At 42.6% G+C, this 22,726-nt stretch overlaps 1 protein-coding gene across 3 annotated transcripts in view; it reads right to left on the reverse strand.

Annotated features, from left to right (window-relative positions):
* AMPD2 (adenosine monophosphate deaminase 2) overlaps window positions 1-22,726 on the reverse strand; it is a 272,744-nt gene that overhangs the window by 186,382 nt on the left and 63,636 nt on the right. Inside the window, exon 1 of one of the 3 annotated variants that reach the window (XM_044288311.1) lies at window positions 19,502-19,623. The exons of the other annotated variants lie outside the window; for them this stretch is intronic. Coding sequence (XP_044144246.1) covers window positions 19,502-19,532 — 31 coding nt within the window. The 5' untranslated portion in view covers window positions 19,533-19,623. Of the gene's footprint in view, window positions 1-19,501; window positions 19,624-22,726 lie in introns of those variants that run through there. 3 annotated transcript variants of the gene reach the window in all.

Below are 22,726 nucleotides of genomic sequence, written 5' to 3' on the forward strand. Positions count from 1 at the left end.
GCATATAGGAGGCAGTTAAATGCAATTACAATATATCCATGCAATGCAGATAACAAAATGAAATGGTAATCCAGGATTGTATACAACCCCAATTCAAAAAAAAGTTGTAATGCTTTGTAAACTGTATATAAATGTACAGTGTGTTCAGAAAATCTAAGTTCAAACCCCCTTACTTTTTCACATTTTATGTTGGCGCCTTGTGCTAAAAAATAAAATAAAAATCATGTTTTTCCCCATCAATCAACACTCAATATCCCATAATGAGAAAGTAAAAAGGGGAGATTATTCAAACTGGTGTAAAGTAAAACTGGCTTAGTTGCCCAAAGCAACCAATCAGATTCCACCTTTTATTTTTCACAGCTCCTTTGGAAAATGAAGGGTGGAATCTGATTGGTTGCTGTGGGCAACTAAGCCAGTTTTACTTTACACCAGTTTGATAAATCTCCCCCTAAAATTTTGCATGGACTTACGTATTCAGACACTTTTTTATGACATTATACATTTAGCTCTTAGGGTCTCCCATTTCTCTTAATCATCTTTGAGATGTTTCTACACGTTGACTGGAGTCCACCTGAGTAAATTCTGTTGATTTGACATGATTTGGAAGGACACACCCCTGTCTGTATAAGGTCTCACAGCTGACAATACATATCAGTGCAAAAACCAAGCTATTACAGCTCAGAGACAGGATGTGTGGAGGCAGAGATCATCTGGGGAAGGGTACAAAAAATGTATGCTGCACTGAAAGAGAGGTGACCAAGAACCCAAGCACTTTGAGCTCCAAAGATCGTGTGTGCAGATAGGAGAAACTTCCTGAAGGTCAACCATCACTGAAGCACACCACCAATCTGGACTTTATTGGAGAGGGGCCAGAAAGAATCCTCTCCTCAGTAAAAGACACATGAAGGCCTGTCTGTAGTTTGCAAAAAAGTATCTAAATGACTCCCAGACTGTGAGAAACAAGATTCACTGGTCTGATGAAACCAAGATTAAACTTTTTTGCAGCCTCAATTCTAAGCATCATGTCTGAAGGATACCAGGCACTTGCCTGCCTAATACCATCCCTACAGTGAAGTACAATGATGGTGGCAGCAGAATGACGTGGGGGTGTTGCTAGACACGGAATGGTCGGGGTTGAGGAAAAGCTCAATGGAACAAAGTACAGAGAAATGAAGACCTTAATGAAAACCTGATCCAGAGTGCTCTAGACCTTAGACTAGGCTAAAGGCTCACTTTCCAACAAGACGAGGACCCTAAGCACGCAGCCAAGACAACACAGGAATGGCTTAGGGACATGTGTGTGCTTGCTGCGCTATATTTGAAACTTACATAAGAGTGAATGGAGGGCACACCACACATGTGTGGTGTGTTCTCATTCTCTTTAGGGGCCCAATTCTAGAGATAAATGCATGGGACCTGCACTTTTTTTTTTTTTTTTTTTTTTTTACAATGGTGGCATATTCTAGTGATATGACACCAATGTGTAAGATAGACCAATCACTTTAAATATCCTAAACATATCCTCAGCAAGTTTAATCGGATAGTCACATATCCTGTGTGATTTTAATTACCACTTGCCAGGATTGCAATAGTGCCGCTGTAATATCGCTTCCTATTTACAGACATGAACCGGAATGATTTTCCTCACTGTTTCAGGTGATACCGGTTTTGTTTTATCACTGTTGCAAGTCCGCAGGATTAGTTTTCACCAGGGAGAAAAGATCTCGGCAGAAAGCAGCAGGTATCCAGCTTTTCTTTGTAACAAAACGAGACATAGGGATCGGTGACGCCTCGAGAAAGCAGGATACCTGCTGCTTTCTGCCGAGATCTTTTCTCCCTGGTGAAAACTAATCCTGCGGACTTGAAACAAACCGCACTGAAGGCATCTGTTACCAGGTGATCTCCAAAAACAGCACAGCTACATACGGCCAGCGAGGATCCCGAAAGTTTGTTCACCATCACCGCAGCAAGTTAAACCGCACCGTACCGCGGCCTATAAAGATCCTCACTATACGTGGGACGCCACGAGTGATAAAACAAAACCGGTATCACCTGAAACAGTGAGTGAAATCATTCCGGTTCATGTCTGTAAATAGGCAGCGATATTACAGCGGCACTATTGCAATCCTGGCAAGTGGTAATTAAAATCACACAGGATATAAGTGACTATCCGATTAAACTTTTTACCCCTGCTAGAGACATTATATGGGTTAATTAACCCTTAGGAGAGACTGCTTCCTACAATATTTCATTTAAATTTACAATTGGATGATATATGTTTTAAGGATTTTATAGCAACAATTGTATGCATTTTAGTGTGTTTAATAATATCATATGTTACAACGATTAGGAATAAATATTTTATATACCAATTCTCCGTGTGGTTCAAGTGGTGGTGTGCCCTACTATTTTATCTCTTTTTTTCAATCACTTTAGAGAATTGGGTGAATCCTCCTGCAGGAGCACCCATACCACTCTTGAGTAGCTGGTGAGCCCTCTCTAAATATTTGAATTTTAAACATATATATATATATATATACACTTAACAAATGACGAGGCAGCACTTCCAGCTTTAGGTGACAGGGTGAAGACCCCAAAACTTTAATCCCAGCAACATTTCGGCCTGCTCAATGAGGCCTTTATCAAGCTACATAACAGTGCATACAACTAGGTATATATACCCACAATTCAATACATGCCAAATACAATCAGTGAATACACATGTCATCAATCCGGTCACATGATCTCTAACCACATCATCACATGACACCCTGTGTGTAATATACATTACTAAAAAATCCATATAAAAGTTACAAAAGTGATCATACATCATTGTTATAAAATGTACACTCCAGTTTACATATGTACTTTACATTTTGATACACAAAATTCGTGTCCCTTGCGTGCATAATCCAGATGGTGAATCCGGTACAAAAGTGCTCAGTGCATCAAGGGTTAAAATCCATTATTCATGATGCAGCTGCTAAACAGAAACTGATAAACAGATGATTAGTGGTGATATGGAGCAGGATTGTGAACTCTCTCTTCGCGGTGTGGGATTGCATGCAAGAGTGACTTCACACCACAGATCAAATGTCCAGCTATTGACACGTATATCAATGCATTGAGAGCCTGAAAGGCTCTACGCAAACTGGTGGTCTCAAACATCCAAACATGACGTCTGCGGAGATACAGGCGTTGGGTGAGCTGTTCAACGACGGCTCCCTAACGGTGAAGCCCGCCAATAAGGGGGGAGCCGTCGTTGTAATGGACACCGAATGGTATATCTCGGAGATACAGAGACAATTGGGGGATGCCCTGGTATACAGACGGCTCAACTATGACCCCAAATTTGAGGTTATGAAGGTCATCACCAGTTTGTTAGACAGAGCTAAGATAGGAGGTCTGATTAATGAAGCTCTGTATAAGTACTTAATTGTAGCACACCCGAAGACACCATTGATATACATGTTACCTAAGATTCATAAGTGTGTAAAAAATCCCCCGGGGAGACCCATTGTCTCCGGGAGAGAGTCTGTGTTCTCTAATTTGGCTATTTTTTTAGACAAAATTCTCAGTGAGTTTGCGGTTGGAGCTAAATCATATATACGAGACACAGGTGACTTCTTGAATAGAATTGCACATGTGGAAGTGACGGCAAGTACGATGCTGGTATCGTTTGATGTGGTGAGCCTCTACACCTCTATCAATCATGATAGGGGTGTAGAGGCAGTTAGGAGGTGTCTGGCTAAGACTCAGTACACAGATGAATGTAGAGAGTTCATTTTGGACCTGCTCAGTGTAGTACTCAGATATAACTATTTTGCGTTTCAAGATGGCTACTACCTTCAACAGCGGGGAACCGCAATGGGTTCAAATATGGCGCCTACTTACACTAACATTTTCATGTCGGGCCTGGAGGCTGAACACGTCTATGTGTCCCACCACTTCAGCCATGTGCTGGTGGAGATACATAGACAATGTTTTTGTCGTCTGGGACGGCACTGAAGGTGAGTTGGCGAGTTTTCATGAATTTTTTAATGAAATGGATCCGGAGATCCAATTCACTCTTACGTACTCCACTGAGCAGGTCCAATTTCTGGACACCATGGTTATGAAGCAGGATACCGGATTAGTGACATATTTGTTTACAAAGCCGACTGATTGTAACAAACTACTGAGGTTTGAGAGCTGCCACCCGCGGTCCATGGTAAAAACACTGCCACGGAGTCAGTTTCTCAGCGTGCAGCGTATAGTGAAGGATCCACAATTACGGATTAAGAGACTGTCAGAAATGGCAGACAAATTCACTAACAGAGGGTATCCAAGAAGATTGGTCCATAGACAGTTGGATGAATTGGAGTCCAAGGGCCCTAAGGAAGTTAACAAACAAGTTAGGGTGCCATTTATTTCCACATACACTGAGGGCAGTTACCAGATAGCAGGCGCTATGAAGAAGCATTGGCCTATACTCAGTAGTAATTTTGGCAAGGTTAAAGAATTTGCCGTACCCCCCTAATGTCATATAAGAGAACTGACAGCCTGAGAGACAAATTAGTCAGAGCAGAGGTGGCTGGAGATAGGGCCTCTGTTCAGACTTATATAGGTCGCAGAAAATATGGATGTTACCCGTGTTTAAGTTGTGTTAATTGTAGCTATATGCTGAAAGGGGAGAAATTCATGCACCCGGTGTTAAATACGCAATTTGAAATATGACACTTCTTGACCTGTGATAGTTAATTTGTCGTCTACCTTCTGTCCTGCCCCTGCAATCTTTTTTATGTGGGGGAAACCATCTGTGATGTGAAGACGAGAATGAACTATCACAGGTATTCTATTTGCCAAAAGAGGAGAGATCTCCCTGTGCCCAAGCACTTTGTTGATGCTGGACACAGGGAGAGGGACCTCAAGTTCAGGGTGATAGATCATATCCCCCCACTTAAAAGGGGAGGTAATAGGAAAAGACTATTAAAACAACGTGAGATTATGTGGATCCATAGGTTACATACATTGAAGCCTGACGGCCTTAATGCAGAATGTAGATGGGAACTATGTGGATAGGGAATGTGCAGTTGGCTCATTGAACATGGGGGGTGTGAATCATTTGGTCTGGTTTGGGGGATGTATAACAGTGCTTGCTTTCTTGCATCTCTTGTATGTTTATACAATTTTCATTTATTTCAGATAATTTCTGGATGAGCCTAATGACCCTTTATCTATATTATGGATGGAGCCGCGTGTGGACACCCTGAGTACGCTAGTGAGGAAGTGACCATTGTGAGAAGAATTGGCGGACGGTGGCGGATGTGTGCTGGAGTGGGCTACATGGTGCACAATATGTTTATGGATCTCTGCATGTTATTTTACAGCGAGCAAGTTTTTGGAGTTGGTGTATGCCATGTTACTAGCCACAAACCTGGAAGCTAGTTGGTATACACACGTAACAACACTTTAGGTGCAAGTAGATGGGAAGGCTTTGTCCCATTGGAGCTGCACGAAATTGTCCTTCGGTTCAGTGGAGGGCCGGTGGGGATGCTGTGATCGCCTTCGGCTGGATAGCCGGGTTTGATTGCTGCCGCCCCCGGCCGTCCCCACTCACTGAGGTTAAGGATGTATTGTGACATGTAGTTTTGTGCACTGTGTGCCGGTCCTGACACTTCCGCCAGTGGCCGCACTGGGATACACATCCCACGTCTCCATGGACACTGAACACGCCCCCCGATGATGTGCGACTGTGGCCGTGTCACATGACCTTGCCCTCCCCCCCTCTGCTGCTGTGCCTGCGATGCGTTCCATTGGATGACGCTGCAGTCCATGGAGTGTGTGCGTAGATGTGCGGCGGCGTCGGGGGTTGGGTGAGAGACGTCTGACCCGACGCATGCGCGTTGCAGAAGGAGGGACGCCAACGCTGGCTGGCTCGGCGGGTCCACATGCGGTGAGTTCTATTGCTTTTAATTTTAGATATGATGCAGCTGCATCATGAATAATGAATTTTAACTCTTGATGCACTGAGCACTTTTGTACCGGATTCACCATCTGGGTTATACACGCAAGGGACACGAATTTTGTGTATCAAAATGTAAAGTACATATGTAAACTGGAGTGTACATTTTATAACAATGATGTATGATCACTTTTGTAACTTTTATATGGATTTATTAGTAATGTATATTACACACAGGGTGTCATGTGATGATGTGGTTAGAGATCATGTGACCAGATTGATGACATGTGTATTCACTGATTGTATTTGGCATGTATTGAATTGTGGGTATATATACCTAGTTGTATGCACTGTTATGTAGCTTGATAAAGGCCTCATTGAGCAGGTCGAAACGTTGCTGGGATTAAAGTTTTGGGGTCTTCACCCTGTCACCTAAAGCTGGAAGTGCTGCCTCGTCATTTGTTAAGTATATATCGTGGAGGATAGGCCAACCTCTGTGAGGAGTTGCACCCAGTGCACAACGTCTGACTGTGCTGCTGCGATATTTGTGATATTTGTGTGGTCTGTACTATATACAGTACAGACCAAAAGTTTGGACACACCTTCTCATTCAAAGAGTTTTCTTTATTTTCAGGACTATGAAAATTGTAGATTCACACTGAAGGCATCAAAACTATGAATTAACACATGTGGAATTATATACATAACAAAAAAGTGTGAAACAACTGAAAATATGTCATATTCTAGGTTCTTCAAAGTAGCCATCTTTTGCTTTGATTACTGCTTTGCACACTCTTGGCATTCTCTTGATGAGCTTCAAGAGGTAGTCACCTGAAATGGTATTCCAACAGTCTTGAAGGAGTTCCCAGACATGCTTAGCACTTGTTGGCACTTTTGCCTTTACTCTGCGGTCCAGCTCACCCCAAACCATCTCGATTGGGTTCAGGTCCGGTGACTGTGGAGGCCAGGTCATCTGGCGCAGCACCCCATCACTCTCCTTCGTGGTGAAATAGCCCTTACACAGCCTGGAGGTGTGTTTGGGGTCATTGTCCTGTTGAAAAATAAATGATGGTCCAACTAAACGCAAACCGGATGGAATAACATGCCGCTGCAAGATGCTGTGGTAGCCATGCTGGTTCAGTATGCCTTCAATTTTGAATAAATCCCCAACAGTGTCACCAGCAAAGCACCCCCACACCATCACACCTCCTCTTCTATGCTTCACGGTGGGAACCAGGCATGTAGAGTCCATCCGTTCACCTTTTCTGCGTCGCACAAAGACACGGTGTTTGGAACCAAAGATCTCAAATTTGGACTCATCAGACCAAAGCACAGATTTCCACTCGTTTAATGTCCATTGCTTGTGTTCTTTAGCCCAAACAAGTCTCTTCTGCTTGTTGCCTGTCCTTATCAGTGGTTTTCTAGCAGATATTCTACCATGAAGGCCTGATTCACAGTCTCCTCTTAACAGTTGTTCTAGAGATGTGTCTGCTGCTAGGACTCTGTGTGGCATTGACCTGGTCTCTAATCTGAGCTGCTGTTAACCTGCGATTTCTGAGGCTAGTGACTCGGATGAACTTATCCTCCGCAGCAGAGGTGACTCTTGGTCTTCCTTTCCTGGGGCGGTCCGCATGTGAGCCAGTTTCTTTGTAGCGCTTGATGGTTTTTGTGACTGCACTTGGGGACACTTTTAAAGTTTTTCCAATTTTTCGGACTGACTGACCTTCATTTCTTAAAGTAATGATGGCCACTCGTTTTTCTTTACTTAGCAGTTTTTTTCTTGCCATAATACAAATTCTAACAGTCTATTTAGTAGGACTTTCAGCTGTGTATCCACCTGACTTCTCCACAATGCAACTGATGGTCCCAACCCCATTTATAAGGCAAGAAATATCACTTATTAAACCTGACAGGGCACACCTGTGAAGTGAAAATCATTTCAGGTGACTACCTCTTGAAGCTCATCAAGAGAATGCCAAGAGTGTGCAAAGCAGAAATCAAAGCAAAAGGTGGCTACTTTGAAGAACCTAGAATATGACATATTTTCAGTTGTTTCACACTTTTTTGTTATGTATATAATTCCACATGTGTTAAATCATAGTTTTGATGCCTTCAGTGTGAATCTACAATTTTCATAGTCCTGAAAATAAAGAAAACTCTTTGAATGAAAAGGTGTGTCCAAACTTTTGGTCTGTACTGTATATATATATATATATATATATATATATATATATATACAGGTCCTTCTTAAAAAAATTGCATATTGTGATAAAGTTCATTATTTTCTGTAATGTACTGATAAACATTAGACTTTCATATATTTTAGATTCATTACACACCAACTGAAGTAGTTCAAGCCTTTTATTGTTTTAATATTGATGATTTCAGCATACAGCTCATGAAAACCCAAAATTGCTATCTAAAAAAATTAGCATATCATGAAAAGGTTCTCTAAACGAGCTATTAACCTAATCATCTGAATCAACTAATTAACTCTAAACACCTGCAAAAGATTCCTGAGGCTTTTAAAAACTCCCAGCCTGGTTCATTACTCAAAACCGCAATCATGGGTAAGACTGCCGACCTGACTGCTGTCCAGAAGGCCATCATTGACACCCTCAAGCAAGAGGGTAAGACACAGAAAGAAATTTCTGAACGAATAGGCTGTTCCCAGAGTGCTGTATCAAGACACCTCAGTGGGAAGTCTGTGGGAAGGAAAAAGTGTGGCAGAAAACGCTGCACAAAGAGAAGAGGTGACCAGACCCTGAGGAAGATTGTGGAGAAGGACCGATTCCAGACCTTGGGGGACCTGCGGAAGCAGTGGACTGAGTCTGGAGTAGAAACATCCAGAGCCACCGTGTACAGGCGTGTGCAGGAAATGGGCTACAGGTGCCGCATTCCCCAGGTCAAGCCACTTTTGAACCAGAAACAGCGGCAGAAGCGCCTGACCTGGGCTACAGAGAAGCAGCACTGGACTGTTGCTCAGTGGTCCAAAGTACTTTTTTCGGATGAAAGCAAATTTTGCATGTCATTCGGAAATCAAGGTGCCAGAGTCTGGAGGAAGACTGGGGAGAGGAAAATGCCAAAATGCCTGAAGTCCAGTGTCAAGTACCCACAGTCAGTGATGGTCTGGGGTGCCATGTCAGCTGCTGGTGTTGGTCCACTGTGTTTTATCAAGGGCAGGGTCAATGCAGCTAGCTATCAGGAGATTTTGGAGCACTTCATGCTTCCATCTGCTGAAAAGCTTTATGGAGATGAAGATTTCATTTTTCAGCACGACCTGGCACCTGCTCACAGTGCCAAAACCACTGGTAAATGGTTTACTGACCATGGTATTACTGTGCTCAATTGGCCTGCCAACTCTCCTGACCTGAACCCCATAGAGAATCTGTGGGATATTGGGAAGAGAAAGTTGAGAGACGCAAGACCCAACACTCTGGATGAGCTTAAGGCCGCTATCGAAGCATCCTGGGCCTCCATAACACCTCAGCAGTGCCACAGGCTGATTGCCTCCATGCCACGCCGCATTGAAGCAGTCATTTCTGCAAAAGGATTCCCGACCAAGTATTGAGTGCATAACTGAACATAATTATTTGAAGGTTGACTTTTTTTGTATTAAAAACACTTTTCTTTTATTGGTCGGATGAAATATGCTAATTTTTTTAGATAGGAAATTTGGGTTTTCATGAGCTGTATGCCAAAATCATCAATATTAAAACAATAAAAGGCTTGAACTACTTCAGTTGGTGTGTAATGAATCTAAAATATATGAAAGTCTAATGTTTATCAGTACATTACAGAAAATAATGAACTTTATCACAATATGCTAATTTTTTTTAGAAGGACCTGTATATATATATATATATATATATAGACAATGAAAGTCCGCAGCACTCCTTAAAAGATAAAATGTGCTCTTTTTTCACACATATCAAGTGACAACATTTCGGTTCTCTCACAGAACCTTTCTCAAGTCAGGTGAAACATAAAGTGCAATAGTGCCAGTATAAATACATAGTAAAGTTGTTACCAATTAATTAATTAACCAATACAAAAACGTGCACTCCCCTTTATAGGAATGTTACAATTCATTCATTTACACCACATCTCAAAGTGAACAGGAACTAGAAAACGTCCTGCATATATATCATTATAGCAGTGATATTAATTACAAACTATTCATGATCATAGTGCATATAATAAAGTGCATAGTGCATTAAAATCAGTTACATACTACTGTACCTTGCTGGGAGATTGTGGAGTGAACCAGGAGCATGGCGTCTTTAGCTTGCGGAGATACACACTGGTTCTGCGCGTCTGTTCCTCGCCAATGCGCATGTGTCAACCCTTACCCCTCCTATTAGGTGGTACATAACTGCTGTACATCACCAGAGGCGGAGACCAAACGCCGCAACGTCTGGTATCAATGCAGCATCGGCACGCTCAGCGTGCATCACGTGCCCGTGAACCTGTCGGCACCGCTACCAGCACTGCGTCATTTGCCTTTTCCACCATTTTACCTAAGGGCATTCTTTTTGGCAATGGATATATCCGCCATCCTCCTTGTTTCCACCACTTTTTTTAAAACCAATCTCAAACCCAGCAGGTCACATTCCTGATTTGTTCACTTAAATCATACAACAATACATAAAATCCCATTGTGGCAAAATTAATCCGCGTAACTTCCACTGGATCCACCTGATACAGCATTCTGGATACACAGAAAACATGAGCAATAGAGGAGGGGGCACTAGCCCACCATCCCCCCCAGCTACCCTAAACTCAACATTTAGACCTTTGGGTTTCAATGTATCTAAACAGAAGATCCATCTGAGCTTGTTTTTCTTTTATACAGTTAATACAGTTAACCTATCACCCCCTCTTTCTAACGGTTTTACATGATCCAAAATCATTAATCTCAACTCATTTTCTTTATGATTTTTTTCCACAAAATGTTTTGACACCGGGAAGTCCTTTCTTTTATTTCTGATGGATTGTCTGTGATTATTTAACCTGGTTTTCAGGTCACATGTGGTTTCACCTACGTAAAGCATTTTGCATGGACACCATAATACATATATTACCCATGCTGAATCACATGTAAAGTAATATTTGATGTTAAAGGTTTCTCCTGTTTCTGGATGCGTGAATACTGATCCCTTATGCATCAGTTTACAATTCACGCATCCCAAACACGGGAAACACCCTGTACGCCTCGTTTTCAAAAATGTTTGCCTCAACTGGCCTTTTTCAGGCAATCTTGAATGCACCACTTTGTCTCTAACATTCCCTGCCCTTTTATATGCCATCATAGGAGGGTCTCTAAAGGCCGCTATTGTAGGGTGGCCACTACTGAGTAGCCCCCAATGCCGCCTCACTATACCTTCTATGTTTGGGCTCAATTCATTATAAGATGACACAAAAGGTAACCTTTCACTCGCCTGCTTCTGTTTTGTAATTAACAGTTCATCTCTGGACATTTTTCTTACTTTATCTACATGTCTTTTAACCAAATTTCTATGAGTCATTCTCTTCCTTATCCACTATCCTCCTCACTCTGAGGATTTGGCTGAATGGTAATGAATTCACCATCCTCCTTGGATGTCCACTTGAAAAATGCAATAATGTGTTCTTATCAGTTGGTTTAATGTTCAAATCCATATGTATTTGTTCATCCTCTGTATATACCTGGGTATCTAAATACTGCACCCTGTCTTCTGATGCCGTTAATGTAAATTGGATCTCCTTGTCAATGGAGTTCAAAAATACATGAAAGTCCATCAGTGCCTCCATGGTGCCTGTCCAAAAGATGTCGTCTATGTATCTCCACCACGTCAAAACCTGGTTGAAGTGGGGAGATACATAGACAAGATGCTCCTCAAATGACCGTACAAATATATATTTTTTTGAATTTTTTCTTTTGCCACATATGTCTCCCAAGGGGTCATAAAAAGACTATTGCAAACACTCTTTTATTTAGCACTTTTTCCTTTTTATTGTACTTTATTTTTTTAATAATTATCTATTTTCATATTTTATTTCTCTTTTCTTTATATTTTATTATATTTTTATTTAGTTTTCAATTTTTTTTTATATTTATATATATATATATATATATATATATATATAGATTTTACACCACATAATTTGTCCCCAAGAGGTCACTGAAATACCTTTGGGAGACAATAAGTGACTTTTTTGGTACTATTTCCACTTTAACTGGAGCATTCAAAGGAGCCCCAGTTACAGGAAAACCAGCCTGCTGGGGGGAAGTTTGTAACAGGGCAGAGCCGATCAGGTACTACTGACCCTGCAGCTCTGCGCTTCTCTGCCCCCGAGACACCCAGCGATCATGTGATCGCTGGATCCACACTGCAGAGCGCTCATAGAGGAGAAGGCAGAAGCACTGATAAAGCGCTTCTTTCTTCTCCTCGGCTTCCCAGCTCTCACGAACAGCTGGGGACTCTCACTAACAGCTGCTACAGTGTAGGAGCAAAACCTGTGATCGATCCGATGTGCGGCGCTCCGGGCAGAAACACAGCTGATTGCAGGATCAGCTGTGTTTCTGCCCAGCAGGACGGGGCCACAAACCATGGCTCTGAGGGACGCATGCTGCCCGCGGGTCGCAGGTTGTGCACCCCTGCCTTAGGAGGTGATGTGTGGGCCACAGCAGCAAGCCACGCCTAACTTCAGCATGATGCCTAGACTTCCCACAATAATGACTCCTATAGTTCCCTTAGTAGTATGCTCCCTAAATGGTCAATAAAAGAATAAAATGAATTAAACCTAAGTCCTTTTAAAAGTTTCTCTCTCTGATGCAGCCTACAGGCCTCTTCCAGCCTGTGATCTGTCTCTTCACCATTTTTACTCTGCCTCATATAGTGGCTTATGAGGGTGGGCAGTGAGGCATACCGTACTTATGTACCTTGTCATGGACTTCCATGCCCTACTGCTGTATTCAACTGTGTCACCTGAGGATAGTGATACAATTTAATTCAGAAGGGCATCTGTCGCCCCTGGCAAGGAACTAAGGGACCTTTTGGTGGAATGGTTTTTGAGTGCCATTTCACTTTTGAAGAGACACTGAGGTACCCGTACAGTGGAAACCCCCAAAATATGACCCCATTTTGAAACCTACTCCCTTAACTTCAGTGCTGAACCCGGACATATCCTCTTCTTCCCCCACTCAGCCACTGTGACATGAAGCGCGCAGGGCGAGGGCTTTTTCTGGAGATCTGGTGAAGTATCAAGCTTCCCATGGGCAAGCTAGGCAAAGGCTTCCACCTAGCAGTGAGCCAGGTGACATCACCTGCGCTAATGGGCAGGCTTTAGCGATGCCCTAGCCTGTAAAATGGCTAGGGAGCTCTAAAGCTCGCCCATCAGTGCCGTGATGTCACCTGGCTCACTGCTAGGCGGAAGCCTTTGCCTAGCTTACCCATGGAGAGCCCGATATTTTTAAATATTGTTTTTGTGTCGCAGTTTTCTGAAAGCCATATATTTTTTTCTGGCAAAGACCTTGTGTGACGGCTTGTTTTTTGCGGGATGACACAAGACTTTTTGAGTCTTTGCTTAATATTGAGTTTTTTGTGAGATGAGGTGACCTAAAAATCTTTTTCTGGACGTTTTATTTATAAATTTTTTACAGTGTTCACTTGATGGGGTAAATCACGTGATATTTTTATAGTGCAGGACATTGACGTGATGATACTTTATATTTTTTATTCTTTGTTCAGTGTTACACAATAAAAGCATTTTTGAAAGCCATTTTTTTTGTACTGCTCATAGGTGAATACTATTAAAAAACGACCACCCACAATTAGTTTCACACACTACTCGCACCTACAGCATAGATGCAGGTGAAGGATCTTGATTCTCTTCCCCTATAGACAGCACAGTAATAAATACTTATATTGATGTTGGTAGTTATATCTTTGCAGTTGAAGTGGTAAGGGAGAGTTCACATCTCCGTTTCATTTTCCGTTCTTCTGATCCATCAGAAGAACAGAAAAAAATATATTTTAGATGGGAAAATAGTGCAATAGTTTTTTTCCATCTAAAATAACAGATCTCTGACAGAAATGGCTCAAACGGATGCCAAATGGGCAACAGGATCCTGTGAGAAAACGGATCCTGTGCATAACTGATGCAGAGGATCAATAATTTTACATTTTTTTTTCTGTTCTTTTGACGGATCAGAAGAACAGAAAATAAAAAGGAAATTTGAACTCTCCCTTACCTTAGCACTGTTATAAGTTAAGAGTAGGAACACTAGTGCCAAATAGACATATAAGATTTCTCTTTACTCATTTTTCAAGGATAGTCTGTTTTTCCACAATGCCCTATCATAAGCCTTATCAATGTCTTCCTTCGGGTAACCTCTTTGTAGATGTAGAGTTCCTAAAGCCATAACTTTTTATTTTTTCATTCACGTATCCGTATGAGGGCTTGTTTTTTGTGGTACAAGATGCACTTTCTAATGTACCATATACAGTTGCATAAAATGTGGTGGGAAGTGGGGGAAAAAAATCTAAATAGTGTGGAATTGTAAAAAAAAAAAATGTTCCGCCACAATTTTATGTTTGTTTTTTTTTACACCACTTTCTATGCGGCAAAACTGACCTGTTACTTTTATTCTCTAGGTAGTACAATTATGGCGATACCACACATGTATAGTTTTTCTTGCGTTTTAAGGCTACTTTCACACTAGCGTTCGATCGGATCCGTTCTGAACGGATCCGATCGTAATAATGCAGACGGAGGCTCCGTTCAGAATGGATCCGTCTGCATTATATTAGCAAAAAAAAGCTAAGTGTGAAAATAGCCTCGGACGGATCCATCCAGACTTTCAATGTAAAGTCAATGGGGGACGGATCCGCTTGAAGATTGAGCCATATTGTGGCATCTTCAAACGGATCCGTCCCCATTGACTTACATTGTAAGTCTGGACGGATCCGCACGCCTCCGCACGGCCAGGCGGACACCCGAACGCTGCAAGCAGCGTTCAGCTGTCCGCCTGTCCGTGCGGAGGCAAGCAGAGCGGAGGCTGAACGCCGCCAGACTGATGCAGTCTGAGCGGATCCGCTCCATTCAGACTGCATCAGGGCTGGACGGAGGCGTTCGGGTCCGCTCGTGAGCTCCTTCAAACGGAGCTCACGAGCGGACACCCGAACGCTAGTGTGAAAGCAGCCTAATACTGAAAAAAGAAAATACTTTTCATCAACATATTTTGACCCCTCTAACTTTTTTGTAGTTATGTGTGTAGAGCTGTGTGTTTTTGTGGGGCAATATGTACTTTTTAATTATACAATTTTTGTGTGTGTATGACATTTTGATCACTTATTATTTAATTTTTTGCGGGAGATGAAGCGACCAGAAAAGCAGTAAATTGGTCATTTTGACTTGTTTCCGTTTTGTCATTTCCTGTATGGGAAAAATGTTTATATTTTAATAGTATGGTTCTTTATTAGTAATAGTTCTTTATTTTTAAAAACACTTTTTTTATTTTTATTTTTTTTTTACACTTTTTATAGTTCAGCAGATATTCTCATGGGAATTTTACTATGTTTCTATAAAGCCCTGCCACAGCCTGGGGCTCCATAGAAACTAATATGCAGCAGCCTCCTGTCGCACAGGAGGACAGAGGCTGCTGCTTACATGCTCTGGCCCCCCGATCCCCACCTGGGGGAGCTGGAGCACGCCCAGAAGCACGCACTTCTTGGTTTTAAGGCATCCAGATGCCGTGGTTACATTTGACCAAGGCATCTGAAAGGTTAAATGTCCGTGATTGGTGTTACTGCACGCGCCAGTGGGCGCCATTTTTAAATGCCCATCCACTTATGTAAATTTATGTTGGGCGGTCGGGAAACAGTTAAACCATTCTTCTGAATATACTGATGAAAGTCTGCAAACTCCATCTTCTGTGTCCAACCAAACAATAAATATGTTGTCTGTAATCATATACGAGTCTGATTGACAAATTGGACAAATTGTCATGACTAGATGACTGGGTCACAGCATGTCCAAAATGGGAGGACTTGTGCGGAGTCCATGCAGTGGCATAGCGTGGGGGGGGGCACCAGGTGGACCATTGCCCCGGGCACCAAATTCGCCAGGCAGCAGGCAGTAAAATGAGGGCAATGGAAGCCTATGGCTCCAGTACCCTCTGTTATGCCTCCTCATAGGCTTTAAGCCACCAGGCCTGAAGCCTATGAGGCAGTAGAACAGCGCAGAGAGGGTAATTATATAGTCTGATAATACAGAGGGGACACTGCAATAGGTCTTTATTAATACTGGGGCTACTACAGGGGTCTTCATAAATACTGGGGCTATTACAGGGGTCTTTATAAATACTGGGGCTACTACAGGGGTCTTCAAAAATACTGGGGCTATTACAGGGGTCTTTATAAATACTGGGGCTATTACAGGGGTCTTTATAAATACTTGGACTACTGTTGGAGGTATTATAACTACTGCAGACCCTATAGGGGACTTTATTACTACTGTGGGCTCTATAGGGGTACCTTATAGAGGGGCCTTGTTTCTGCTGGGGCAACTATAGGAGGCATTTTTTCTACTAGGAGCCCTATGGGGGTACTATTAATACTGGGGTGCTAAGGTTTTTTTTATTATTGAGGGCAATATGGAGGGAATTACTACTAATGGGGTTGCTATTGCGGGTGCTGCAGGGAACACAATTACTATTGAGGACAGTATGGGGGACTATCTGTATGGCAATAGCACAGTATTGGGGATAGCAGTAGAATGACAGTATTGAGGCACCAGGAGGGAGAGGATGATAATAAAGTGAGGAATCGAAAAAAAAAAAAGATTCTATGATAAACCCTGAGGAGACGAGACATTGAGGAAAGAGTCTATATCAGAGGAGACGTGACTGGATGTAAGAGGTATGTGCTGCTGTATTCTCCTGTATGTTTTGTACAAATATATGTAATGTCCATCCACATATTTCTTTCATGGTAGAGTTGGGGGGTGATGACTTTAGGTCACACTGTGCGTGTTCTGAATTCTAGGGCCTCCCATCCATCTACTAGATTATCTGTACTCAGATACTCAGAGAGTTATCACTGTGTTACGGGTGGTATTACATAGGACTGCAGTTGACATCTACGTTATCTGTAAAAAAAAAAGGGGCGTGTTGACAGGTTGGGGTGGGGGGCCTCGCAATAATTTGCTTGCCCCAGGTGCTAGCAACCCACCCTACGCCAATAAGTCCATGAGTCCATGGTATGCAGTGGTTAGTACCTACGAAAAGGAGTCCAATAAAAGACAATTGATGAACTGGTGACAGAAGTATGCAAATGGCAATCGAAGAAGCAAGCAAGTAGCAAGAATTGCAAATGTTAATGCAGTGGTTTGCATCTTGCTGCATACTATATGTGGCTGTGTAGTCGCAAACTGGTTAGAGTGCTTATGCTGATTCCTGTCCACTGATGAAGGAGCTAATAATGGGCATTTGAACATAAAAATGTAACCAGGCGCAATGGAAGAAAGTGTTCTGGTCTGACAAATGACTTTTAATGTAGACACCCTGAGGATGGCCAAGTGTGTACATCACTTACTTGGGGAAGAGTTCACACCACGGGGCACTGTGGGAAGAAGATGTTCTCCTGGGAAACCTTCGGTCATGAAAGGGTGTACTTGACCTGCTATGTTTAGGTGGGTGGTATGTACCGCCTACCTAAACATTGCAGACCAAGTACACCCTTTCATGACAACAGTGATTCCTAATGCCAGTGGCATCATCTAGTAGCATAATGTGCTTTGCCACACTGCCAAGATACAGGTGAAACTCGAAAAATTTAAATATCGTGCAAAGTTCATTTATTTCAGTAATCCAACTTAAAAGGTGAAACTAACATATGAGATAGACTCATTACATGCAAAGCGAGATATTTCAAGTCTTAATTTGTTATAATTTGGATGATTAGGGTTTATAGCTTATGAAACCCCAAAGTCACAATTTTGAGGTATCCTTTGCTCAGGGGGTATGGATTAATTAGCCGACCAGAGTGTGACACTTTGAGCCTAGAATATTGAACCTTTTCACAAAATTCTAATTTTAAGCTGCATTAATGCAATTCCTTTCAATTTGCATCACTGAAATAAATCGACTTTTGCACGATATTCAAATTTTTCGCGTTTCACCTGTAGTTGGTTTGAGGAATATGACAAAGGGCTCAAGGTAATGACTTGCTGTCCAAATTCCCCAGATCGCAATCTGATTGAGCATCTGTGATATGTGCTAGAAAAATCTGTCCAATCCATGGATGCCCTATATCACAACTTATAGGACTTGAAGGATCTGATGCTAATGCCTCAGTAGATACCATATTCAATAATTGCTATTTATTTTCCCATACTGTGCGTTATCAGGGACGTGTCACCTCTCCTGACATGTCTGATTAAGTTACTACTTGCATTCTCATGTATTAAGCTTTCTGGAGCATCTGTTGTTAGCAGGCTCGGACTGGCCCTCAGGGTTACAAGTGAATCCCCCCGGTGGGCCCTTTAGGCACATAACACTGTAGACTTACTGCACCACATACATATCTTCAATGTACAGCACCTGAACCAGACTATGTTCATATAAAAAAACTTGATAGATTATTAAAGAAACTCCCCAGTTTATTATTATAGACACGATCAGATAGCTGAGATGACTTCTAGGTATAGAGGAAAGCTAGCCATCCTCTTTTCTCCAGGACCTACCTTCTCAAAGTTGCTGCAGGGACCCCCATATTCAATCATCTGGTAGCATCTTGCTGCTGTGTGAGCAGGTAATATTTGAATGTAGCCGTACTGTGGTCCCCCAAAATACATTTTACTGGTGGCCCTAGGCACCCCAGTCCAACATTGGTTGTTAGGACTGTATGTTGTGCTGTCCCTCTATTATTCCAACTAGAAGCTTATGAATGAATTGCCAGCAGTCTACAATAAAGGTCCATCCGGGTGTTACCAGTGTCTCAGTACAGTCTGATGCTATCCAATTAGTTGTGCCAGTGTCACTGTGCAGGGGCACACCCTGAAATGGTAACACCCAGGTAGACCTTTATTTTGAGATATGATTGTGGTTTCATTAACAATAAACATTTTCATACCCACAGTTCTTGGTCCTTAAATGAATGACAACAAATGGAACAAACAAATAATGGAACTAGGCCAGAAATACATGAGCCTTAAAGGAGTATTCTAAGATTTAGTTATTGATGGGCTGTCCTCAGGATTCTGTCAATAAGCTGTTTCGGCATAGCTGTGTACTGGACATAGCTGGTTACTGCAGCACTGCTCCCACTGAAGTGAATAGATGCAGTGCTGCTGTAACAAGCTCCGTCCATTACGCCGTTTTCAGAGCTGACTTCTGGCACAGGAGCTACAGTGCCACAGCTGATCAGCTGGGTTTTGAGTGTTGAACCCCCACTGATCAGATATTGACTCTCTATCCTAAAGATGGGACATCAATTACAAAATCCTAGAATACCCCCTTAAGTTAATTTCATATCATGAATTATGGAGGATTGTATAAAAGTGACTACCTACCACTCTGTAGAGGTTTGGGTGTATTCATCATGACTTGAACAGGAGCAAGAATTTGATAAACAGAATATATTACTATTCACAGAAAAGCAGAACTGTCACCAGGTCTTGTTGCTATAAGTTTGCCCACAACAGTCACGCCTGACCAAAGAGCAGATCTGTTCTGTTAATCATCTTCAAATAGGAAGTGATCCAAGGATAAGTAAGAGACAGGAACACATGGGCGTCACCCACATGGCCACATTTATATACTCCAATTCTGAAGTCATATTGCCATCTACAGTATCTGTCCCCGACAATCTGCAAATCTACCAAAAGTATGTTAGTAAGAATTAGGTGACAGACAGGACGGAGAATGGCAGTAGAGAAAGGGTTTGTTTGCAGTCTGTCACAATGGAAAGTTTGTACGTCTATAGGCATTGTCATGCATTTTTCATAGATACTTTGAAACATTAAAAGAAAATGTAGGCCCCATGCAATCGACCGTATCTGCTTTGCGGCCTGCAAATCACGGTCTGTGTTGCATTCACATTTTTTGCAGACCCATTCACTTCAATGGGTCAGTAGTCCACAGTTTTAGGACATGCTCTATCAATTTGCTGAATGGACATACAGATGCGAAAAGCACACAGATCATCCCTGTTCTTTCTGCATGTGTATGTCCATTATGCAAATACACAAGGAAAAAAAGAACTGGTGGAGTGCCAAGGTAAAGAAAGGAGGAAAGCAAGAGATAATAACCCCCAGGGGTCTAGAGGCTCCCTAAGTGGTGTGGAGGCAAAAGACCCCAAAGGCCCAAGTGAGGAATCTGTGAATTAGACAGGACTAAAAAAAGTCCACAGTGTGGAGTGATCGAGATAATAAGTGTGGAGGGGGGCCCTTAGTGGAAACAACAGGCGGAATAAATATATAAATAAAAATAAAAACAAATTAAAAACAATTACATTAGACTGATAAATAATATGTAGAAATAAAACCCAGTAGGGTGTACACACACACACTTTGTGTGTTACTCACTTCACCAGGGAGGGTGGCGCAAGATAAGCTCAAGACACTTGACGCCAAACCCTCCCTCGCGGAGGTCACCTGTAGATTAGTAGTCCCCTTGGTGACCTTCAGAAGTGAAGTGAGTAACTAACAAAGTGTGTTACTCACTTAGGGAGCCTCTAGACCCCTGGGGGTTATTATCTCTTGCTTTCCTCCTTTTTTTACCTTGGCGCTCCACCAGTTCCTTTTCTCCTTGTGTCTTTGTCCACTGCGACCCGCTAGTCGGGCTGCTGTATGAACCTTTGGTTCAATTGAGTGTCAGCAGACGATTTTTCTATTCCTTTGTCTTTCACTTTTGGCATTATTTGGCACCCCTCCTACCCAATCCTTTATTCCGAACATCATTTCCTCCTCCCTCCGTTCTTTCCCTTCCTTATTTTTCCCCTTGTTCCCGTTTCCCCTTATGCCCATTTACTCTCCCCTTTTTTTCTCTTCTTCTTTGCATTATGCACCAGTCCTCCTCCCTGGAAGCACCAGCTGGAGCCCATGGGGCTGACTCAGGATACTTCTACTTACAGAAAGATTTACAAGATCTAACGCTGAGAACATAGGAGTGCGCACAGGGTGTGCCGGGTGTGCCTGGGCTATGTACTTACTGCTTCCTGGTCCTCGGCTGTCGGCTGTGCAGGGCTGCGCACAGCGTGAGGCACTTTGTGATGTCATGATGTGCGGGCCAGTTCAGAGCACAGCTGACAGAAGGAGGAAGAGGATCGCGGCGGTGTCCAGGAGCAGAGAGGTAAGTGTTTTTTTATTTTATAAAAAATGAGGCTGCTGGGGGCATAATGGAGGCTAATGAGGCATAATGGGGGCTAATGAGGAATAATGGGGGCTAATGAGAAGCATAATGGGGGCTAATGAGAAGCATAAGGGCTGATAATGGGGGCTAATGAGTAATAAGGGCTGATAATTGGGGCTAATGAGGTGTTAGGGCTGATGATGGGGGCTAATGAGGCATAAGGGCTGATGATGGGGGCTAATGAGGCATAAGGGCTGATTATGGAGGCTAATGAGAGGCATAATGGGGCTAATGAGGCATAATGGGGCTAATGAGAGGCATATGTGGCCTAATAGGCCTAATAAGAGGCATAATGGGGCTAATGAGGCATATGGGCTCATAAATGGGGGCTAATGGCATAAAGGCTATATATATATATATATATATATATATATATATACAGTACAGACCAAAAGTTTGGACACACCTTCTCATTCAAAGAGTTTTCTTTATTTTCATGACTATGAAAATTGTAGATTCACACTGAAGGCATCAAAACTATGAATTAACACATGTGGAATTATATACATAACAAAAAAGTGTGAAACAACTGAAAATATGTCATATTCTAGGTTCTTCAAAGTAGCCATCTTTTGCTTTGATTACTGCTTTTACACTCTTGGCATTCTCTTGATGAGCTTCAAGAGGTAGCCACCTGAAAAGGTTTTCCAACAGTCTTGAAGGAGTTCCCAGAGATGATTAGCACTTGTTGGCCCTTTTGCCTTCACTATGCGGTCCAGCTCACCCCAAACCATCTCGATTGGGTTCAGGTCCGGTGACTGTGGAGGCCAGGTCATCTGGCGCAGCACCCCATCACTCTCCTTCATGGTCAAATAGCCCTTACACAGCCTGGAGGTGTGTTTGGGGTTATTGTCCTGTTGAAAAATAAATGATGGTCCAACTAAACGCAAACCGGATGGAATAACATGCCGCTGCAAGATGCTGTGGTAGCCATGCTGGTTCAGTATGCCTTCAATTTTGAATAAATCCCCAACAGTGTCACCAGCAAAGGACCCCCACACCATCACACCTCCTCCTCCATGCTTCACGGTGGGAACCAGGCATGTAGAGTCCATCCGTTCACCTTTTCTGCGTCGCACAAAGACACGGTGCTTGGAACCAAAGATCTCAAATTTGGACTCATCAGACCAAAGCACAGATTTCCACTGGTCTAATGTCCATTCCTTGTGTTCTTTAGCCCAAACAAGTCTCTTCTGCTTGTTGCCTGTCCTTAGCAGTGGGTTCCTAGCAGATATTCTACCACGAAGGCCTGATTCACACAGTCTCCTCTTAACAGATGTTCTAGAGATGTGTCTGCTGCTAGAACTCTGTGTGGCATTGACTTGGTCTCTAATCTGAGCTGCTGTTAACCTGCGATTTCTGAGGCTGGTGACTCAGATGAACTT

The sequence above is a fragment of the Bufo gargarizans genome, chromosome 3, assembly GCF_014858855.1.
Source record: "Bufo gargarizans isolate SCDJY-AF-19 chromosome 3, ASM1485885v1, whole genome shotgun sequence".
NCBI classification, from domain to species: domain Eukaryota; kingdom Metazoa; phylum Chordata; class Amphibia; order Anura; family Bufonidae; genus Bufo; species Bufo gargarizans.